General features: G+C 41.7%; 2 protein-coding genes across 2 annotated transcripts; both read right to left on the bottom strand.

Moving 5' to 3' along the window:
• Positions 1-703: 703 nt before the first annotated feature.
• Positions 704-5699, bottom strand: sirt7 (sirtuin 7). The gene is made up of 10 exons (XM_069665973.1): positions 5543-5699; positions 5250-5387; positions 4234-4338; positions 4087-4157; positions 3937-4009; positions 3736-3834; positions 3264-3500; positions 2860-2940; positions 2658-2764; positions 704-2380 (listed from the first exon to the last, which is right to left on the bottom strand). The coding sequence occupies exons 1-10, from the start codon at positions 5645-5647 to the stop codon at positions 2176-2178; spliced, it is 1221 nt and encodes a 406-aa protein (XP_069522074.1). The 5' UTR covers positions 5648-5699; the 3' UTR covers positions 704-2175.
• Positions 5700-5845: 146 nt separating this feature from the next.
• On the bottom strand, positions 5846-16502 carry cp110 (centriolar coiled-coil protein 110). The gene is made up of 10 exons (XM_069665378.1): positions 16374-16502; positions 14917-15042; positions 12204-14670; positions 11801-11928; positions 9206-9307; positions 8582-8740; positions 8370-8474; positions 8086-8202; positions 7553-7635; positions 5846-7047 (listed from the first exon to the last, which is right to left on the bottom strand). The coding sequence occupies exons 1-10, from the start codon at positions 16500-16502 to the stop codon at positions 6891-6893; spliced, it is 3573 nt and encodes a 1190-aa protein (XP_069521479.1). The 3' UTR covers positions 5846-6890.
• Positions 16503-17672: the final 1170 nt, after the last annotated feature.

Raw genomic sequence — 17672 nt, 5'->3', positions numbered from 1 at the left:
TGATCAAATACAACCTATAAAGAAACAGAACGACTGTTTTGTTTTTTTGTGTTACAAGTCGAGTTTTTCTATTTTCTGATCTTACAAACGTTTTCTCAACAAATGTTTAGAGTAAATAATTTGACAGCTCTTTTTATTTAGTAACTTTAAGATCAAGATTTTACAACCGTATTTTTTTTTGTTTGTATATAATAAACTCAAGACAAACAGTCTGGCAGTTGAGCTGCATTAGTACTTTAGATATTAAGAAAAAATACGTATCTACTTATTTTTATTATACTTATATAATAGTACATATCTGGCCGTGTTCTGTTTAATAGAGTGTTGAAAATAGCATTTAGGCTTAGCGATGGAGAGTCTAAAGGATTTGAATACTTCTTTCACCACTGATTATTTAATACTGCTGGAAAGTTCAATATTTGTCAAAGTCACTTCATGTGCCTCAGGTTGTGAGTTGTAGTAAAACAAATGTTTGGAAATGGACTAAGTCATACACTCCCATAACACCAGATTGGTATCCTGTTGCTAGTCAAGGGTATTACACCTAATAGCTCTTCACTTACAAGTGACTTAGTCTTTATTTCAATAGGAATGTAATGTTAAAAGAAATTCAAGTCAAAACTATAAATCAAGTCTGCTGTAACATAAATACTGATTTATAGCAAGGGCTAGTACAATGAAATGTTAAATTATAAGATACACATACAAAATGAGCAATACTTTATTGTCTCACAAATATAACATCTTTTTTTTTTTGCAAAATACAATGAAGACCAAGGAGTCTTAACATCCACTTTAACCTCTGGTTGGGGTTTTAGGAATGCTGACCACTGGCTTCTAATGGCGAGTCTATGACACTATGCGGTGGAACACGATGAGATATTTAATAACAGTGGATCTTCCTGAGACATTTTGATAGACACATTTTGCAATCACCCAAGTAAACAGTGACTTAAACATCAAACAAATTAAGAACTTCTCAAAATGTAAGTAAAAATTCAAAAATCTACTTTCTTTCATTGCTGTAAAAAATAAAAAAATAAAAATACAGCAGCAGAATTTCTTCATCAAGATAAAAATGTAAACGTAGGAAAACTCAACAACTTCAGTAAACCAAGGTTCAGTAGTAGCTGTACTACATAGCCTGCAAACCTGAGGATAAGTGACAGCGGAGTGACGGTAGACTGTTAGCTCAGGAAATAATTTAAGTAAACAAATATTCCTTTAAAACAAACAACAATGATAAAGGTACATTTAACAATGTTTATACCATTAAAAAAATACTACAAAAATATGTTGTACTCCAAACAATACATGTTAAATCTCTTAAACCTGGCAGTACAAGAAACAAAAATTGTCCATTGGTGGACTACTGCTGTTCTTCTGGCATATGCTACCTATAAACAGTATCCTTAAGACATCAGTATTTCCACCTACATATAGATAAGTGTTGTTCCAATACTGACACCAGTATCTGTATTGGCCTTCGTTACTGCCTAAAATACAGTATCGGTATTGTTGAGTATACTCGTCAATGCACTGTTCCGATTACATAATCAATAAGCTCAAAAAAATTATCAATTACAAACAATAACAATATGGTAAAGGCAGAATATGTAATGTTTGTCAAAGCTAGAAAAATCTCAGCAATCAATGTTTTTCCACCAATATTATGTACATTGTATTTTTGGCACCAGTATCTGAAGGGTACTCGGTATCAGCCCATACTCAAGTCAGGAAGGCAATCTTATCTTCTGAGATCATTCACCACCTGTTGGCTTTATACTGTACTACACCATGAGTGGTTGTGAGGTTCATACTATAAGAGGGACAGAGCAGACAACCAGCAGACCGTGAGTGACCATGTAACACTGCTCGCTAAGCTGCCATAAAGGTAGAACCAAAACCACTTTAGGGTCTGGTTGAAGAGAACTGCATGATGTATAAGACAAAATGTTGCTGTTGCAAAGTGCCATTTGCAAATGACAAATACTCAAACCTATTTTGTTCTCTGTAACACACACACACACACACAAACACGCGACACAACTTGCATCTGGTTACCGATGCATAACAGCACCGTGGAGTCCCACTCATCTTCATGATAGAACTGATATTTGAATCCCTCAGTGGGATTGATCAGGTCACACACACGATGAGTATGCATCTATAAGACTATACAGCTTTCTTCTTCTTCCTTCCCTTGCCATAGCCTCGCCCAAACCAGCCGCCCTGCACAGCTCTGGCTTCTTCTGTCTGCTCCATGTGGTCAGGCAAGACGTCCTCCTGCTCATGAGGGGGAGCTATGACCTCACGAGTACGGCTGTCAACCTCTTGTGGCTGCAGAGGTGTGGCAAGACTGAAGATGGGGTCCTCCACCCTGATGGGACAGAAGGATTGACACTTTACACATGCATTCACAAAGCTGGACTTATCTTTTTATTTACTGTGTGTGAGTAAGAGAGAGACAGAGACAGAGAAAGAGACAGAGACAGAGAGAGTAAAATGGGCATACACCATACACCACCAACAATAAAAAAATATAAAGTTTAAATGATGCATGTAAATTTAGCTAAATAGCTAATTTCATAGAAAAGAGGACAATATTCCTAAGTGTTATGTGAATATAGGGTGTTATAACTTCATTTGGTCCTTACCGGTCATAGACAGGAATCTGAATGCTCAGTTCCTCCATTAGGAGCCTCATGACATCATCACACTTGCCATTAATTTTCAGCACTGCCAGATCATCTTTTGGAGTCCACTGGAACAAAAGCACACTCATACATTTAGCCAATGGTTAGCCAGTACTCAATCACATTTTAATCATCAAAAAAATTGTCTAAAAGCTAAATGTACCTGGAGGTTAACAATGTAGAGTTTGGGCCTTTTACTTGCTGGTCTGTTCATGCTCCACAGACAGGCATATTTCTTTAGCACCTAGAAGAGCAAGAAACAGCTGATGAGGATGACATTGCTACAAATTATATAAAATACATCAATGAAATGTCTCAATAAATGTGTTTACATGATATTTAATTCACGTTGATTAAGGCAAGACTCTAAAATCAATATGTGACAATGTATTTTTACAGTTTATTATTGCTCTGCGATGAGGAAAGTTAAGTATTCATTAGGCTTGTGTCTATAGCATGTTAACAAATATGAGTGATGTAATCTGCAATATAAAGGACAATCTTGTGTTCAATGACAGATTCTACAAAACTGCTTCATATTTACACACTGACATTAATAAACCCTACCTTTAGACTGGAGCCTAAGCAGAGGATAACATCCGCCATCTTGGCAGCCTCTGCAGCTCCCTTCCAGTTGAGAGGTTGCTCCAGTGTCCCACGCTCTCCAAAGTGCACTATGGTGTCCCTGAGCTCGCCTCCACAGTGGGTGCACCTGCGACCTGTCCCGTGTCGATGCAGCGATGTCCGCTCCGTCACGTCAAATAAACGCACATACTCCCTGACTGGAGAACAGGATGTACAAACCTGGGGATAGGATAAAAAACTGCTTGTCAGGGAACCTAAGAACCCTCTCAATTTTGGAGACAGCACTGCAAATTCAGTAGAACAATATCTACACTGTCTAGGGGGCAAGGGGGTCTGTATCTTTGATTTCAGCGTGATTAGAGGCAAGCGGCTGAGGACAACAGCGTGTTTTTTGTGTGTCTGAGAGTGAGTCAGCAACTGAAAAAGTAAAAGGCTGAGGATGTGTGTGTCTCACCTCAATAAACATGTTTCCATGAAGCTCAGACAGGGCCTGTCTGGACAGTCCACTACGTAAGTGAAGTCCATCACAGTTTTGAGAAACAACATGCTGTACCTTTAAAGACAAACACACAAACAAACGCTAATGTACATACCAGTATGAGAAAAGAGCAAAGAAACATCTGTCAGTAAAGTTATTCATCTAGGTTTCACTTACCAGCTTTTCCTTATACAACATCCTAATGCACATGTGTGTGAGGGTCGGCTCAGCTTTACTCAGGTCAGACGAGCTGTATATGAAATGGAACAAGATTGTATAAGTGTCTCTTTTCCTTTAAAAAAACATGAAAAAGATTTCATATCTCACCTGACTGTGCGTCCCTTCTGTAGCTGTGTCCACACACCATTAGGACCCCTGTAGTCTGGGATAGAAGCTGCCTGAAAGGAAAGACACCATCAGTCCTGTGAAAGATTTAAGATGAAAAGGGAACTAAAGATGCAAAGTTTGACGTACCGTGCTGATACCGGCTCCAGTGTAAACTACCAGGTGCTTTGCTTGTTTGACTGCATCAGCGAGCTGCCTGACTTTATTTTTAAGCTCATCAGCTTCATCGAACACCTGAAGATAGGACAGGAAAATAAGATGTTTTAAGTTAACAACCACATATTTCTGTCTGATTTGTCATCCTACTTTGTGCCATTCTCTAAATCATTTTATGTAAGTAAAGTTCATTGATATAGTGCTTTTAACAGACATAGGTCACAAAGTGATTTACAATGACATCACAAACATGACAGATACGATGTCCATATAAGCCACATTAAAAAAGCGTACAAAGTTTAAAACATCAATGCCAGACACAACAAATAATAAAATACACAGTACATTAACAATACCTTGGATGGTCTAAACAGGTATGTTTATAACTGACGTTTGAAGATATCAACAGTTCCAGCAAACCGCAAGGATGTGGGCAAAGCATAGCTGTGGCCCGATAAGCTCCATCACTGCAGGTCTTAAGGTTGATGTGTGGAACAGAAAGCAAATTTAGCATGTTTGACCAGAGGGGGCGAGTTGACAGGTAGGGGTGAATATGTTCAGCCACATATTCTGGGGCCTGATCATGAAGGGTCAGGCCATATCTGTTTATACCTTCTGTGTAACAGAAAGAAACAAACAAAAGCAAGCAGTGCATCCTTACTGATTTTTGGATGCACTGATTAATGTTTTAATATTTCTTGCAAGTCATTCAACATTTTGAATCAGGCCATGCCTCTAATATACTGTTATATTGTGTGGCGTCAAATGATTTGGTCAATTCTGGAAAGTAACTAAGAACATCTAAATACATTAATACTTGATACTTCTACTCATAATACACAAATAAACATGTGATACGCTTAGAAAATATGAATTAAGGTAATTTATTAACCTACAAAACATAAAAAAACAAATGAAACTTCTTCAGCTGAGACCCCACCAAGCCAGTTAGCCAAATAGCAAACCCCAACTACACCTGAGAGGCTCACCTCATCCTGCTTCCTCTTGAGCACATTTCTGCGGACTTCTCTCTTGCAGAGCTCCTCCACAGTCTCTCTGTGCAGCAGTAACACAGCGGCCTCCTCCTCCGACCGCTCAGCCTCCGGTTTCTTCAGGACTCGTCCAACCTTCAGTTATTTATAAGGGCAGAAAAACGTGGTCAGACTCACCGGCTAACAAACACACACACAGTAAACAACTGCTACTTTAGCCAGCTAGCCTGGTTTATTCAGCTAACCGGACAAACAGGCTACATATTAGGTGTTATATTAGGTCGTCTTACCAGTCTAAATATCTTCCTCTCGCTTTCTCGTTGCAATATTTTTGCCTTTTCCAGCGCTTTCCTCTCCGTCCGCAAAGACAAACCAGTGTCTGCCTCCTCTGCCATCCTGAGTTAAATCAGCTGAGAAGAAGCTCTATTCATAACACTGCTTAAAGCCCCTAGCGACCAACTACAGTCGGGCCGGATGTTGTCCGTGTAAAGAGGAGCTAACGCGGCTAGCAGCGCCCCCTGCTGCTGGGAGTCTGTAAATGTTATTAATCAAGCTATGGCTTCAGCTTTAACAAACTTCAGAGCAATTTCAAAGCGTTTAAAAAACATTTATTACCAACCACTTACAAATAAATAAGATATAAAACAGTTACAAAAGCCTCAAAAATGCAAATGTCTACATGTTCTTTGGCAAACATGTAAACAAAATACTCTCAGAAGAATATTTAAGGCAACACTTGGGAGAAACACACTATTCAAGTAACACTAAGATCTGGAGCTGGGTATGAACATGTCTGCTAACATACAATACATTATGAACAGAGCTTAAGAGTGAACTGACATACTGGTTAACGACCCTTTTACAGAAGACATGTTGATAAACCATAACAGCATAAGCACAGGTGTCATTAACAACTTTAACCATGGCTGTTTTTTAGTTAGGTGTTTTAGTTAACTGGTATTGTGCAAGTAACTAATTGCATGTTTACTCTGCAACATGTGACTCCTTGAAAGGATGCATGTCAAAGCCAAGGAGTTATCTTTCCTCTACATATGGGTTGCTTTGAGCAGTTTTTGAGGTAGGACGTAAACCATTCAGTAACAAGGCTTAGATGTTGCATATATTGTAAATATTTTTGCATGTTCCTGTGCTAATCATCTTGCAGGATAAACATTTAGACCCCCTGATTGGGCACCATTGGCTTACTGAATTCACCATGATTAGTGTTGTGCATCATATCTGTGCTTTGCCTGCTGTGACAAATGTCAAAATGTCCGCTGTAAGTGAAACAAAAGCACCTTCCAGGTACAACACAGAGTCTGGATGGATACCAGTGTTTTTTTAACCATATCAACATTTTCCCCACTAACGTCAGACAGAGTGGCTCTGGTGTCCTTTTGTCCCCCCTTTAGCATCCCCTCAATATGAAACAGCTCTGTAACCTGTGAGAAAGAGGGACTGCCTTAACTATATTACACTCCGGTTGTACAGTGTGAAAAAATTCAAAGGACGCCAGCAGCAGATCTCTCTTAGTGTCAAATTTGGATTTTGGAACTCTCCAATGATTAGTTATACAATATTCATGTAATCACTAGAGGCTTTATTAAAAGGTCCTCATTGGGGCCAATTAGGAGAGTGTCATCGGGGTCTAGAGGAGTAAGTGCTCTTGGGGACCCTCTGAGGATTTGCTCTGAGTTCTCGTTTGGTTTCCTGCGGCTGCTCGGCAGAGGATCCAGCGTTGTGTCCGGTCCTCGTCACAGCTCCCCTCGGCCTTCCTGCTGCCCTTTTCTGGATCCTGGAGGGAAGAAAAGGCAAGTTCTTAGCCACTGACGAGGGCAGTGCTTGTGAAAAAAGATTTCCTTAGCTGGTCGTGGAACATTTAAAAAATAACCTCTGACAACCTAGCATTGCTGTTTTTAGTTGGCTGCAACACTTCTTAAAAACATGCAATCAAGAATTTGCTTTGTCAAATTATCAAAAAAATAGGCTTTACCATGTGGTTATTTCATACAGACTAATTATTTGTTAAATGACCAGAAAACATGATATATTGTGATATAGATCGTTATCGAGATATGAAAAATTCTATATCGTGATATAAGATTTTGGCCATATCGCCCAGCACTAAGCCGTTGTTTTTACAGCCCTAATGATTATATGCCATTCCTTTATCTTTTATTGTTTCTCTACTGGTAATCACTTTGTCCACATCTCCACAAATGCACGCATTACACTACACACTACACAATAACACTTAAGTTATCCAGAGTCCTGAAGAAAATAATCCAGTGAAAACTCACATCATTCCTCTCTTCCTCTGCAGGGATTTTTGTGTCGCAGCCGACAGTGAACTCTTTCCTCTGGGACGGCCTGTGTGCCCACTCTAAACAAGCACACACAAACACAAGAAGAAACACATACGTAATATGTGTTGTAATTATGTAATAACACAGAAGAGCTTAGTATTTTCACCACTTACAAAGTATAACTACATGTGTTAAAAGAAAGGAACTGTTGATTCAAACAGTGCAGAATCAACGTTTAAGTCCTTTCTGCCAACTTTAAAGGAAGTAGATCAACAACATGAGTACTGCCCAGGAAAATAAAGCTCCGATGTTGTTGTTACCCAGCAGACTAATTGTGAAGCATGATGAAATGTTGGTGCTCTGAGAGGTCTGGCTAGTACTAAATTTAATTAATTAGATTTTGATCACATGTGCAACTAAATGCTTTTTGCATCCAGCTGTAATTTCAGCACTAACCATACCTCCACAGGACTTTCCCCTTACAAAATTCTGTAAGTGTAGTGCTGTAGAGCTTCTGTAGAGGTTACCTGTCGTCTGAGCTCTCTCTCCCTGGCCAGCTCTCGGTCCCAGCTGATCAGCTGCATCCTTTCATCGGCTGACAGGCTGAAGAATATGTCGCTGACCTCATAACGTGCCGCACGCAGCTGGAGTGGGAAACAATTACAGAGCAGACGGCAGCTTGAATGAATGCGTGTAATTGCAGTATTCGTTGTGGAAACTGCTAATGGAGGGAATAATTGCTCCGTGTGCGGTGGAGAGGAGGAGAGGAGAGAGGTTAACAGATGTTTACAACTTGTTTTTGCTTTAATACCTGCAGAGTGACTCTCTCCTGCAACAAGAGGTCCTGTCTGCTATACAGCTCTCCTCTGCCGGGGCTCTGCTGCTGCAGGAGGGCCTGCAGGAGCTGCTGTGTGTCCTACAGGTCAAACACACAAACACACACTCATAGCTGCTTTTGTTCATTTTCTTAAAATAAGACAAAGTGCTGCTGGAGACAGACGTGACAGTGCTATCACAACTCACCCTGATGGTGCGCACCAGCTGCGCCACTCTCTCCGTCCTCAGCAGCCTGCGAGTTAGAAAACCTTTCACAGCCGCTAACAGCAGGGGGCGGCAGCGCTCTGAGAGAGGGCTGGAGGGCTGAGGAAGAGGAGGAAGAGGGGAGAGCGACTGATGAGAGGGCTGAATAATGAGGACCAGAGGGGAAGAGAGAGGAGAATGCTAATTCCATCAATGACAACCAATTAATTTCCCGCGCAGATTCTCAAGGTCTTTTGGTTGGCATCTGTTTAGCAAATCAACACAAGTGGACTCACAGCTCATCATTATAATAGAGAATAATAAGAAGAATAATAAGAAGCTCGTGTGCTGTCAGTCACCTGTTGATTCTGCAGCTGTTCCATTAAAGGAACATGTTTGTTGCACAAGTAAAGGCTAACTGAATCTAAGCAGCTGGATTGAATACAGTTTACACATCTTCAACAGATGATTGAGGGTACTGGTGAGGATTAAGACATCGAGGGGGGAGTATCTGTTTCACACGAGTGTGTCAGCAAACTGGTGATGAATGGAAACATTTCGGACACAAAGATCAGCAGGACAAGCTTTCCACATCTCTGAAATTAGTGAAAAATGTGGTGGTTATACCTGAGAGAGGCTGGTAAAGGTCAGCGTGTCCCCAAGACGTGAGCCTGACATGGAGCAGGGGAAGGACACGCTCTGGAGGAGGCGGAAACGCACGGCCAACGTCTGAGAGAGAGACAGACAGAGAGACAGACAGGAGAAGGAATAAGAGGAGAAGTGAATGTGTGGGTGCATGCACGCCGGGCGCATTTGGGAGCAGGCAAGGTTGGAAAATATTGAATTGGAAAGGACAGCAAATGAGGCAGGAGGAAGAAATTAATTGAGGGTAGAGAGGAAGAGACAGAAGGGGGGAGACGGGGCACAGAGGCAAGAGGGATGAGATGAGAGGGAGCAGAGGATGAGAGGGATGACGGGGATGATGAGACAGGAGAGATGGAGGAAATTAATACGGCCAGAGAGTAAAAACGGCGTCGGAGGAGGAAGGAGAGAAAACAAAGAGAGGTATGGGAGGAGAGGAGAGGAAAAAAGGGGAGAAGGAGAAGGGACCATTAGCAGTGGCACTCGGCGGGACGATCTGGCACTTAACCACAGACGCTCATGAATTAAACAAATTATCCTTTCCTTTTCTGTGTCAATTCCCTTGCTCCCCTCCTCCTCTCCACCAGAGAGTCCAGCCAGTGCGCTCGCTCCTCACATCACAAATGATGGAGGGACAGAGGGGAGGCGGAGAGAAGTCTTTTTATTAAACAGCTTATGTTAATTATATTGTTGTTAAGGATACATAAATTAAACTGAGACTGTGATTAATAGGGCAAGGACACCGGCCAAGAACAAATACAGAGACAAGCTGAAGGAACGGGAACTGGTTGCCAGAGAGCAGCAGGCGTCCTTGAAGCCTTGCATGTGTGCGCGTACACACACACACATACACACACACACTCAGAGAAAGAGGCAACCATGCCAGCTCGCCTCTTAGGGATGTAATGAAACATTTATGGTAGAATCCCTGTGTGTTTTTTTTACTGGGGAGAGTCTGAAGGTCTCTTGTAATGAGCAGATGTCTGTAGTCTGCCCACGACCCAGGTCTCCAGAAGCACGCTCTAACAGGTAGGGCGACATTGTGTGTGTGTCTGTGTGTGTCTGTGAGTGTGTGTTGGCACATGTGGAACTGTGCCAAATCGTTCCTTTATTGTTTCAAAAAACCACTTTGGGTCAATGTTACATCAGAGCTCAGTGAAATGTTATTCTCATTGTAAGAAGGTGGAAACACTGGGACTGATCATTAATTCAAACTCAAAGGTGACTTTGGGTGGAGTCAGAAACCTTTGTAGAGTGAATTATGGTTGCTGTACTGGAGTTACGTAGTGCGAGATCTGTACAGCAATATGTGATGCAATCTAGTGCAAGACGCGGGGCAATGGGATGGAGGAAATATCGGTGTGACTTTGTCTGAACGATGTTTAAAAATAAGAAATGTTTGGTAGCTTTAGGAACATGTAATTTCAGGTTTTTATTCTTGTGGTTGCTTTACTGCTGTTTTGTCGCTCAGGGAAAGAAACATGTTTATGAAAAGTCGAATGTAAAATTAAAGTACAGTATAGAGTATAGCTGTTCTCAGGGATTCAGATGCCAACCATGAGCATTAACGACTTCCACAATTGAATCGCAGCTGGGGACTTTGTTGCATCTCTCAACCCTTCATTTCCTGTCATTTCTCTCCAAACAGCCTCCACAGCTGTAAACATTGTTATTACAAAAGGCTAAATAACTTGAAAAATCTAGGCACCCTAGTGTTAGCAAAAGTAACTAAAACAAGAGTAAATACAGTAATTTATGGGGCGCTGGGTAGAGCAGACACCCCATATACAGAGGGAACAGTCCTCGATGCAGCAGTCGCAGGTTTGACTCACGCCCTCGGCCCTTTGCTGAATGTCATCCCCCACTCTCTTCTCCCAATACTTCCTGTCTCTCTTCAGCTCTCGAATAAATCAAGGCAAAATGGCCAAAAAATAATGGTGAAAAATAGCAAAAAAAAGTGTCATTTATGGGAATGATTTTTAGGTATTCTGCAGAGTCAAATTTAAGACTTTTGAAGCAATATGCTGTAAATGCAATCATACCATCCAATCAGTCATATCACTGAATTAAAGAAAGCCAATAGGAGCGATTAGGCCAACTTTATTTTATTAGGGTATTTGTTCATTTACATCTATATCAGATTTTTGGGCCGCTTGTAAGCTTTATGTTATAATTAGTTACAGGTATAATCAATTAGTTAAATTAGGCTGTATTGATTAAAGGGTATAATAAGTAGGATTTTCCTAGAAAAATAAAATATAGACTTTTACAAATATAATATAAATCATCACTTATGTGCCTCTATACATGTGTGTTGGTGAGTGTGTGTGCAGACCCTTGCAAGACCCTTATAAGACCCTTCCCTCTGCATCTATTCTGTTTTGCTCTGCGCGGGACGTTTTCAGGAGGGGCGCTGTTGTGGTTCCCTGAGCCAATCACAGCATATAGGCGAGTGTGGGAGTGGTTCAAGTTAGCAACTGGGCCCCATTCAGACCGGCGAACATGGCGAAAGAGAGATGCAGAGTTTGCCTCAAACCGGGTAGCGCAAGTATGACCAATAATCCATCCCCATCGTCTCACCTGCAGTAGTTCTTCCTGCTGTCTCCTGTGCTCGTCTTGCAGAGCTCTGACCTGAGCAGCGTGGGCCAGTTTCAGCTGCTCCTGCTTGTCTTTGTGACTGTCATTGTCTCCGTTCCACTGCACTGCAGCTAAAGACAGCAAATATGAAAGTAAGTGGTAACATACAGTATTAAAATGTGGACTTTAGCTCACATTACTGGGTTTATAACCACGTGTTTTGTGTTGAGGAGGGCAAGGAGTCTGCTTGGCTCTGTTTCAACACCTGACCAGGTTTTTGACTCGATTCCGAGCCCTATCTATTTTATTTTCCCAGAATCTAAACTCTCAAAAGCACTACTGTTAAACACTCCCCCTCTCTGAGCTCATATTTGCCATCCCTGTCCCAGTATCGTTCTGGTCTTACCTTTAGGAGTGCTGGAGTTGGATCTGACCACAGAGCTTTCTCCTCTGCTAGCATCTGCATTCCTTTCCCGCGTCTCCTCTGTCATGTGCATCAGCAGCCTGCGCTTTACCTTGGGTACCCCACCATGACTGTCACCCTCACTCTCAGGAGTAAGGGGTTTCTCCTGAACAAGATGACCTCTTGTGCCCAAGGCAGACCAGCACCCATCAAGGAGCCAAAGGCCGGACGGTGCCTCCACATCGTACGACTGGTTGAGAGATGGTGAGCAGGATGAGTTGTGACCATCTGCAGCTGCTTCGTTCCTTCTTTCCACAGGATGGTTACTGGTGTCTGACAGCACAGAGGCGTCACGTGGAGCTGTGGCTTCAGAGGAAATATTTCTGAACATGTCGGGAATTCGTAGGTGCTGGGCTACAGAGAGGATACATTTAGCTGGGGGCTGCTGCTTTCTAGAGCCGCCATGCTGAATATTACTCTTTGTAAGTCTGTCTGTACGTGAACCTTCATCCTTTCCTCTCTCTGTGACTAATGTTTTAACCAGCCTGAGCTCACTTAGATGAACTGCCTCAGTTCCTTTTTCCTCCACCATGACGGGAACGTCATCTGCGTCACTGACACAGGGTGCCGGTCCTGTATCTTCATGCACGTTCTGGAAATTGTCTAAGGATTGTCTTCTCAGAGGCTCCCTTTGGTCTTGCTTTGCATCGTTGCTATCATCATCATCACTTTGAGTCAGTTTGATCTCAGTTTGACTCTGATGCCTGAAGTTTTTTGTCAGTGTGGACTCCAGGTCTGAGATCAGCACTTTCAGACCGGACAGATTGGACTCTAGCTGATCGATGTGCTGTGAACTCCTGGTAGTAACTCCTTCTAAATTAACTTCAGCCATGAGATTCACAGTGGAAGGAACTTCTGTACGACTATCTTTATGTCCAAGATTATCTTCATTCAAACCATTATCAGCTAATACCTTAGAGGTTTCTGCTCCATCAACAGCTTCTCCATCTTGAATACTAACTTTGCTTTTGCAGTGAACAGGACTCCTACAGAAATTAGGGGCTGGGATTGAGTGATATTTCCCTGATCTTGTATGACAACCTGTGGGACTTGTGGTCAAGACAAAGGCCCCCTGAGCAGGTGAGGTTTCTGTCGACATAGGCTGTTGCTGGGTGAAGGCCCTGGTTTGTTTAGGTGCTGTCAAGATTTCTGGAGAAATGTTCAGCTTATTGTTTTTGAAGGTTTCTTCCTCAACACTAGAGATGTCCTTCATATTTTCGTCTCCTGCTAAACGTGTGCTTTCAGATTTAAAGTTCTTCTTTTCCCCAAAAAGCTCGCTCTGAAAAGTGCCTTTCCTCTCTTTAGTTTTCTTCCCCTCCGCAGTCACGCTGCCCTTGTGAGGGAACTCGTCATTTTCCTTATCGGACAGGCTCGGCTCCTCCGCCCTTGCTCTTGGCTGTTCTTGGGTCCTCTCCTGGATTTTACTGTTTTTGGCATGGTTCCTAAGCATCCGCTGGCGCCGCCGATACTCCTGAGATTTCTTCAGTAAGGCCTGGAGGCTGAAGCGATAAGGCTCCTCTGATGGCATTTCTTCGTCTTCATGGTTGTCTGCTGATTCTGTTTCTGTGGGGTCGTGCTGAATATGCAGCTCTGTTATTGGACAGTGATGAGGGCTTAATGTTTGTGATGACTCCAGATGCTCTGAAAAGCTGCTGTTTTCTGATAGAGAGACTTGGTCCTCCATTCTGTCCAAAGTGTGGTCATTGTCAAGGTCAAGTATTGTAGTAACAGAAACATTAGCTTCACCCTCTGTGCTGTCGTCCTGGCTGCTTTCAAATGTCTCTCCTGGTAAATTCTCACAAATGACCGAATCCCCCTGGAGTGAGGAGCAGCAAATGTCTTTCACTACTTCATAGTTGTTACAAAAGGATGATTCCAGTCCGCTCCTCTCCAACTCCTCTCCATCTATGGGAGGGTAGCTAATAATATCTGGCATCTTAGCGATTGTGTTCGAGGTGTTGTGAAGGAAAAAGCCACCCAAACTGTAAGCTTCCTCCGAGGGGCCGAAGCCATGGCTCTCTCTGCCTTCATCCACCCCTCCAGACACACTGGTGGTGTTTTCTACATTCTCGTAGGTCACGTAACCTGAGGACTGGTGGCTCGCACCATTAAGGCGACATTGCTGTGATCCATGTTGGCTGTAATGCTGGTCCATAAGGCATCCTTCCTGCTGAGGTGTCACATTAGAGGCAAAAAAGGCACTGTATGTAGTTGATGTAAAGGGTGGAAGAGAAACATTGTCCTTTTCTTTCATTTCAGGTGGTGGTGAGATCAATAGATCAGTATTTGTTCCTATGAAACAATTCTTGTGGGACACTGATCCACCACCACGCGTGTTATATGAATATGAGGATTGTGTGTTAATCTCTGACTCTTGAAGCAACTCCTCCAGTGTTGGCGTCTTCCTAAGCTGCAATACATAAGATCACACAGAAACAAATGTCAACATAGAGTAAAGGAGTTTGCTCATTTGTCTGAAGCATAGTGCGGTTTGACAAAACATTACAAGAGAATATAACATCTGACTATGGCTCGATTCATTCAAAACTATTAGAGCGTGTTTGTATTAGCTGTCCTTTAAGTTCTTTAAGCAATATTGTAATGTAAGAATACGATGTTAGAAATATATAAGGATAGCTGAAGCTTGAGATGTTACCTGAACACTGTGTAGGATAGTTTGCACGTAGGTCATTCTTGGATCATCCTTCAGCTTCCTGTGAACAGCAGCTCTCTGTGCAGCATCTCGGTGTCTCTGCATCTCCTCTCTCTGTTCCCCTGAGAGCTGTTATAAAGGTAAACACAGGGCATCATTAACATTTAACAACAGGGCCTATATCATTACTAGTATTTTCTTTCTTTTAGTTTGGCACTTTGTTTCTAAAATAAGCATTTTTTTAGTCGATCAAATGTCCAGCGATAGTGAAAAACGTACATCATTTGGTCCAGAGCAGATACACTAACTTTTTAATACATTGAATAGTGCAAAGCATCTCATAAATAACATCTGAGAAACTAATAAATATAGCAAAGATGAATGAGAATGAGATGAAAAAGACTGATATAAAAGCTCCTGTGAGGAACTTTTGGTTGATTTTGGCACCCCCTGTGGACAAAGCTCTTATCTCTTTGCCAATTTTGTCCTGTACATGCTTAAAGTAATAATCTTGAAGAAATGTCTGTTCAGTCACTATCTATTGCCGAATGAGGTAATACAATGGTGACTGAGCCTATGGCCTACTGATGAAGCCTTTGCATTTGCAGTATATAGTATTATTATGGACTGGGTGTCTGGTGCGACTTAAGCAGAAAAAAATCACAAGCGGCGCCCAGTTAGTGACGCGTTTTCCATCAGCCAGCAGTGGTTGGTCTGCCAGAGAGGGTAGGCGGAGCTAAGCGGCTGCTTTTCTGGTCTCTGCAAGTGTTGCGAGTAAACGGTAATCTACTATGGCTGCACAAACAAAGAAAAGATTGATGACACACAACTTCAAAAATTAGTGAAAATCCAAAGAAAAAGAAACAAATTCGATGCTCAAATGAAGGCAAACAGAATAAAAAGGAAAGCAACCGTCAGCGTGAAAAAAAAATCAAGTTACAGCCCTAACAAAGGAAGCCAACTGTAGACATCTTGTTATGTGGGACGCATGCACCCACAATTGCCTTTTATCGTCATAAGGTGCCGCCAAAGAGAACGAAACTGAGATCTTCCAGATTCCACTTTAAGTTAACAAAAAATCTCCTGCTCCTTCTTTAACAGTCATATATCACTCACATTAAATTTTTGCCCTAAACAATGGCAGCGTGCTGTCAATCGCTTTGTCTGACGCCTACCCCCCACCAGCAGTTTCAGGCATTAAAAATTCCTATGTAGAGATAATCAATCTTGTCGCTGATGGTCTGGTTTGTTTTTGTAGGTCACTTAGAGTAATCAGAATTAATTTCAGTCTGTTTCATAACATGTGAAAAGTTCCTCAAAGGCACTTAAATATAGACAAAGAGTAAGAAAGATGTTAAGTCTTCATTTTGTATTCAGCACGATTCCTTCTCTTAAATAAAGATTAAAGACCTGAATCATGAAGCTTTAAACAGAAACATAGTGAAGTAGAGCTTTCATACCAGGGGAGGGAGGACTGGTCGTCCATAGAAGCGGATGAGAGAGGAGGCAGGTGAAGGTGTGTTTGCCTCCTCTTCTCGTGTCCTCAGGTGAGAGAGCTGATGCTGTACAAACTGATCGTACTCCTCCATCAAGTTTCATCAGGATACGGAAGGTATTAATTTAACGTTGTACAGATTAACGGCGAAGTAAGGATAATACGTAGACGTTGTGTTATTTTTGCTAACGCTAACTTAGCCGCTAACAGATTAGCTTTGGTTGGTCTATTTAACGTTAGCAGCTTAAGATAAGAGATATTATAAGGCGGCAGAGAGAGCAGAAAATGTAGGCTATACCTGCAGTGTTACTTCTGATAAAAAGGCAACACAATAAAGTCTAATAAGGGAACAAACTCAGAGCCTCCATCAGTTATGATCAGTGTTTACATCTTTACCCGCCTGTCCTCCCGGAGCAGCAGACTGACAGTTTGGACGACACCGGAAACCCGGAGTGGATTCTCAGCACGGACCTGGAGTTGCCAAACTAAACAACAGGTACATTTTAAAACATAATGTATATCTTTTTATTAACAAAAAATAGTATCCTATTATCTATACATAGAAAACCGGGCTTTTTAATTTCAACGATATTACCGCTTAGCTTGTGTTATTGAGTATTTAAAAAGGGGACCCACTCCAGGTTTTCTCAGGATCCAGGCCTGTTTTAGACGAAGAGAGCTGCTGTAAACTTGATAGTGCCATCTACAGACCTGCCAAGCTGAACAGATCAATTGTATGACAAATTGTCGTGTATTTGAGTCCGAGGTTTCTACCCCTTTAATTCAAGAATAATTTATTATATTTAATTTTAAATATACAACTATCCAATGTTTAAACAATGATTTCCTATAGAAAACAATGTTTAATAATATTTTAGATATTTGGTTGGGGGGGGGTCCTGCTATATCAAGGCTACATATGGGATTTTTTATTTCATATTAAGTTAAATCTAGGGCTTGCATCAGTGTATGTTTAAAATGAGAGCAAGACAGTGCAGCTGAAAAGCCCAGGTGAAACCAATAACATTAATTATGCAGCAACTACTGCCTGCTATGCAGCAATTAACAATGTAATTAGTTACACCTGTGTTAGTCTGCAGTAAAAAGGGTCTACATGGTGTATTTTTCCTGATGATTATTTGAATTCCTGATGATGTATTAGAATTAGAAATGGTTGTCTATTTGATAACATATGGGCTTTTTCAGAGCAAAGAAGGTGTTCCAGTAAAAAGGGGTTTTATGGTAAGTGATTTTAGTAATGACA

The sequence above is a fragment of the Semicossyphus pulcher genome, unplaced genomic scaffold (genome assembly GCF_022749685.1).
Source record: "Semicossyphus pulcher isolate SPU_LCO1_2020_fin unplaced genomic scaffold, fSemPul1.0.p SCAF_17, whole genome shotgun sequence".
Taxonomy (NCBI): domain Eukaryota; kingdom Metazoa; phylum Chordata; class Actinopteri; order Labriformes; family Labridae; genus Semicossyphus; species Semicossyphus pulcher.
Note: the sequence above shows the minus strand (reverse complement) of the source record. Positions and strands in the feature narration are given on the sequence as shown.

What these genes read in the sequence shown, in the direction of transcription:
- cp110 (XM_069665378.1), bottom strand. Translation starts at nt 16,502, where the DNA reads ATGGAGGAGTACGATCAGTTTGTACAGCATCAGCTCTCTCACCTGAGG. An exon ending in GACCAGTCCTCCCTCCCCTG is followed by an intron (nt 15,043 to 16,373) that starts GTATGAAAGCTC and finishes CCTTTATAACAG; the next exon opens with CTCTCAGGGGAACAGAGAGA. An exon ending in CAACTCCAGCACTCCTAAAG is followed by an intron (nt 11,929 to 12,203) that starts GTAAGACCAGAA and finishes TGCTGTCTTTAG; the next exon opens with CTGCAGTGCAGTGGAACGGA.
- sirt7 (XM_069665973.1), bottom strand. Translation starts at nt 5,647, where the DNA reads ATGGCAGAGGAGGCAGACACTGGTTTGTCTTTGCGGACGGAGAGGAAA. An exon ending in AGAGGAAGATATTTAGACTG is followed by an intron (nt 5,388 to 5,542) that starts GTAAGACGACCT and finishes AAATAACTGAAG; the next exon opens with GTTGGACGAGTCCTGAAGAA. An exon ending in TCTACATTGTTAACCTCCAG is followed by an intron (nt 2,765 to 2,859) that starts GTACATTTAGCT and finishes CTTTTGTTCCAG; the next exon opens with TGGACTCCAAAAGATGATCT.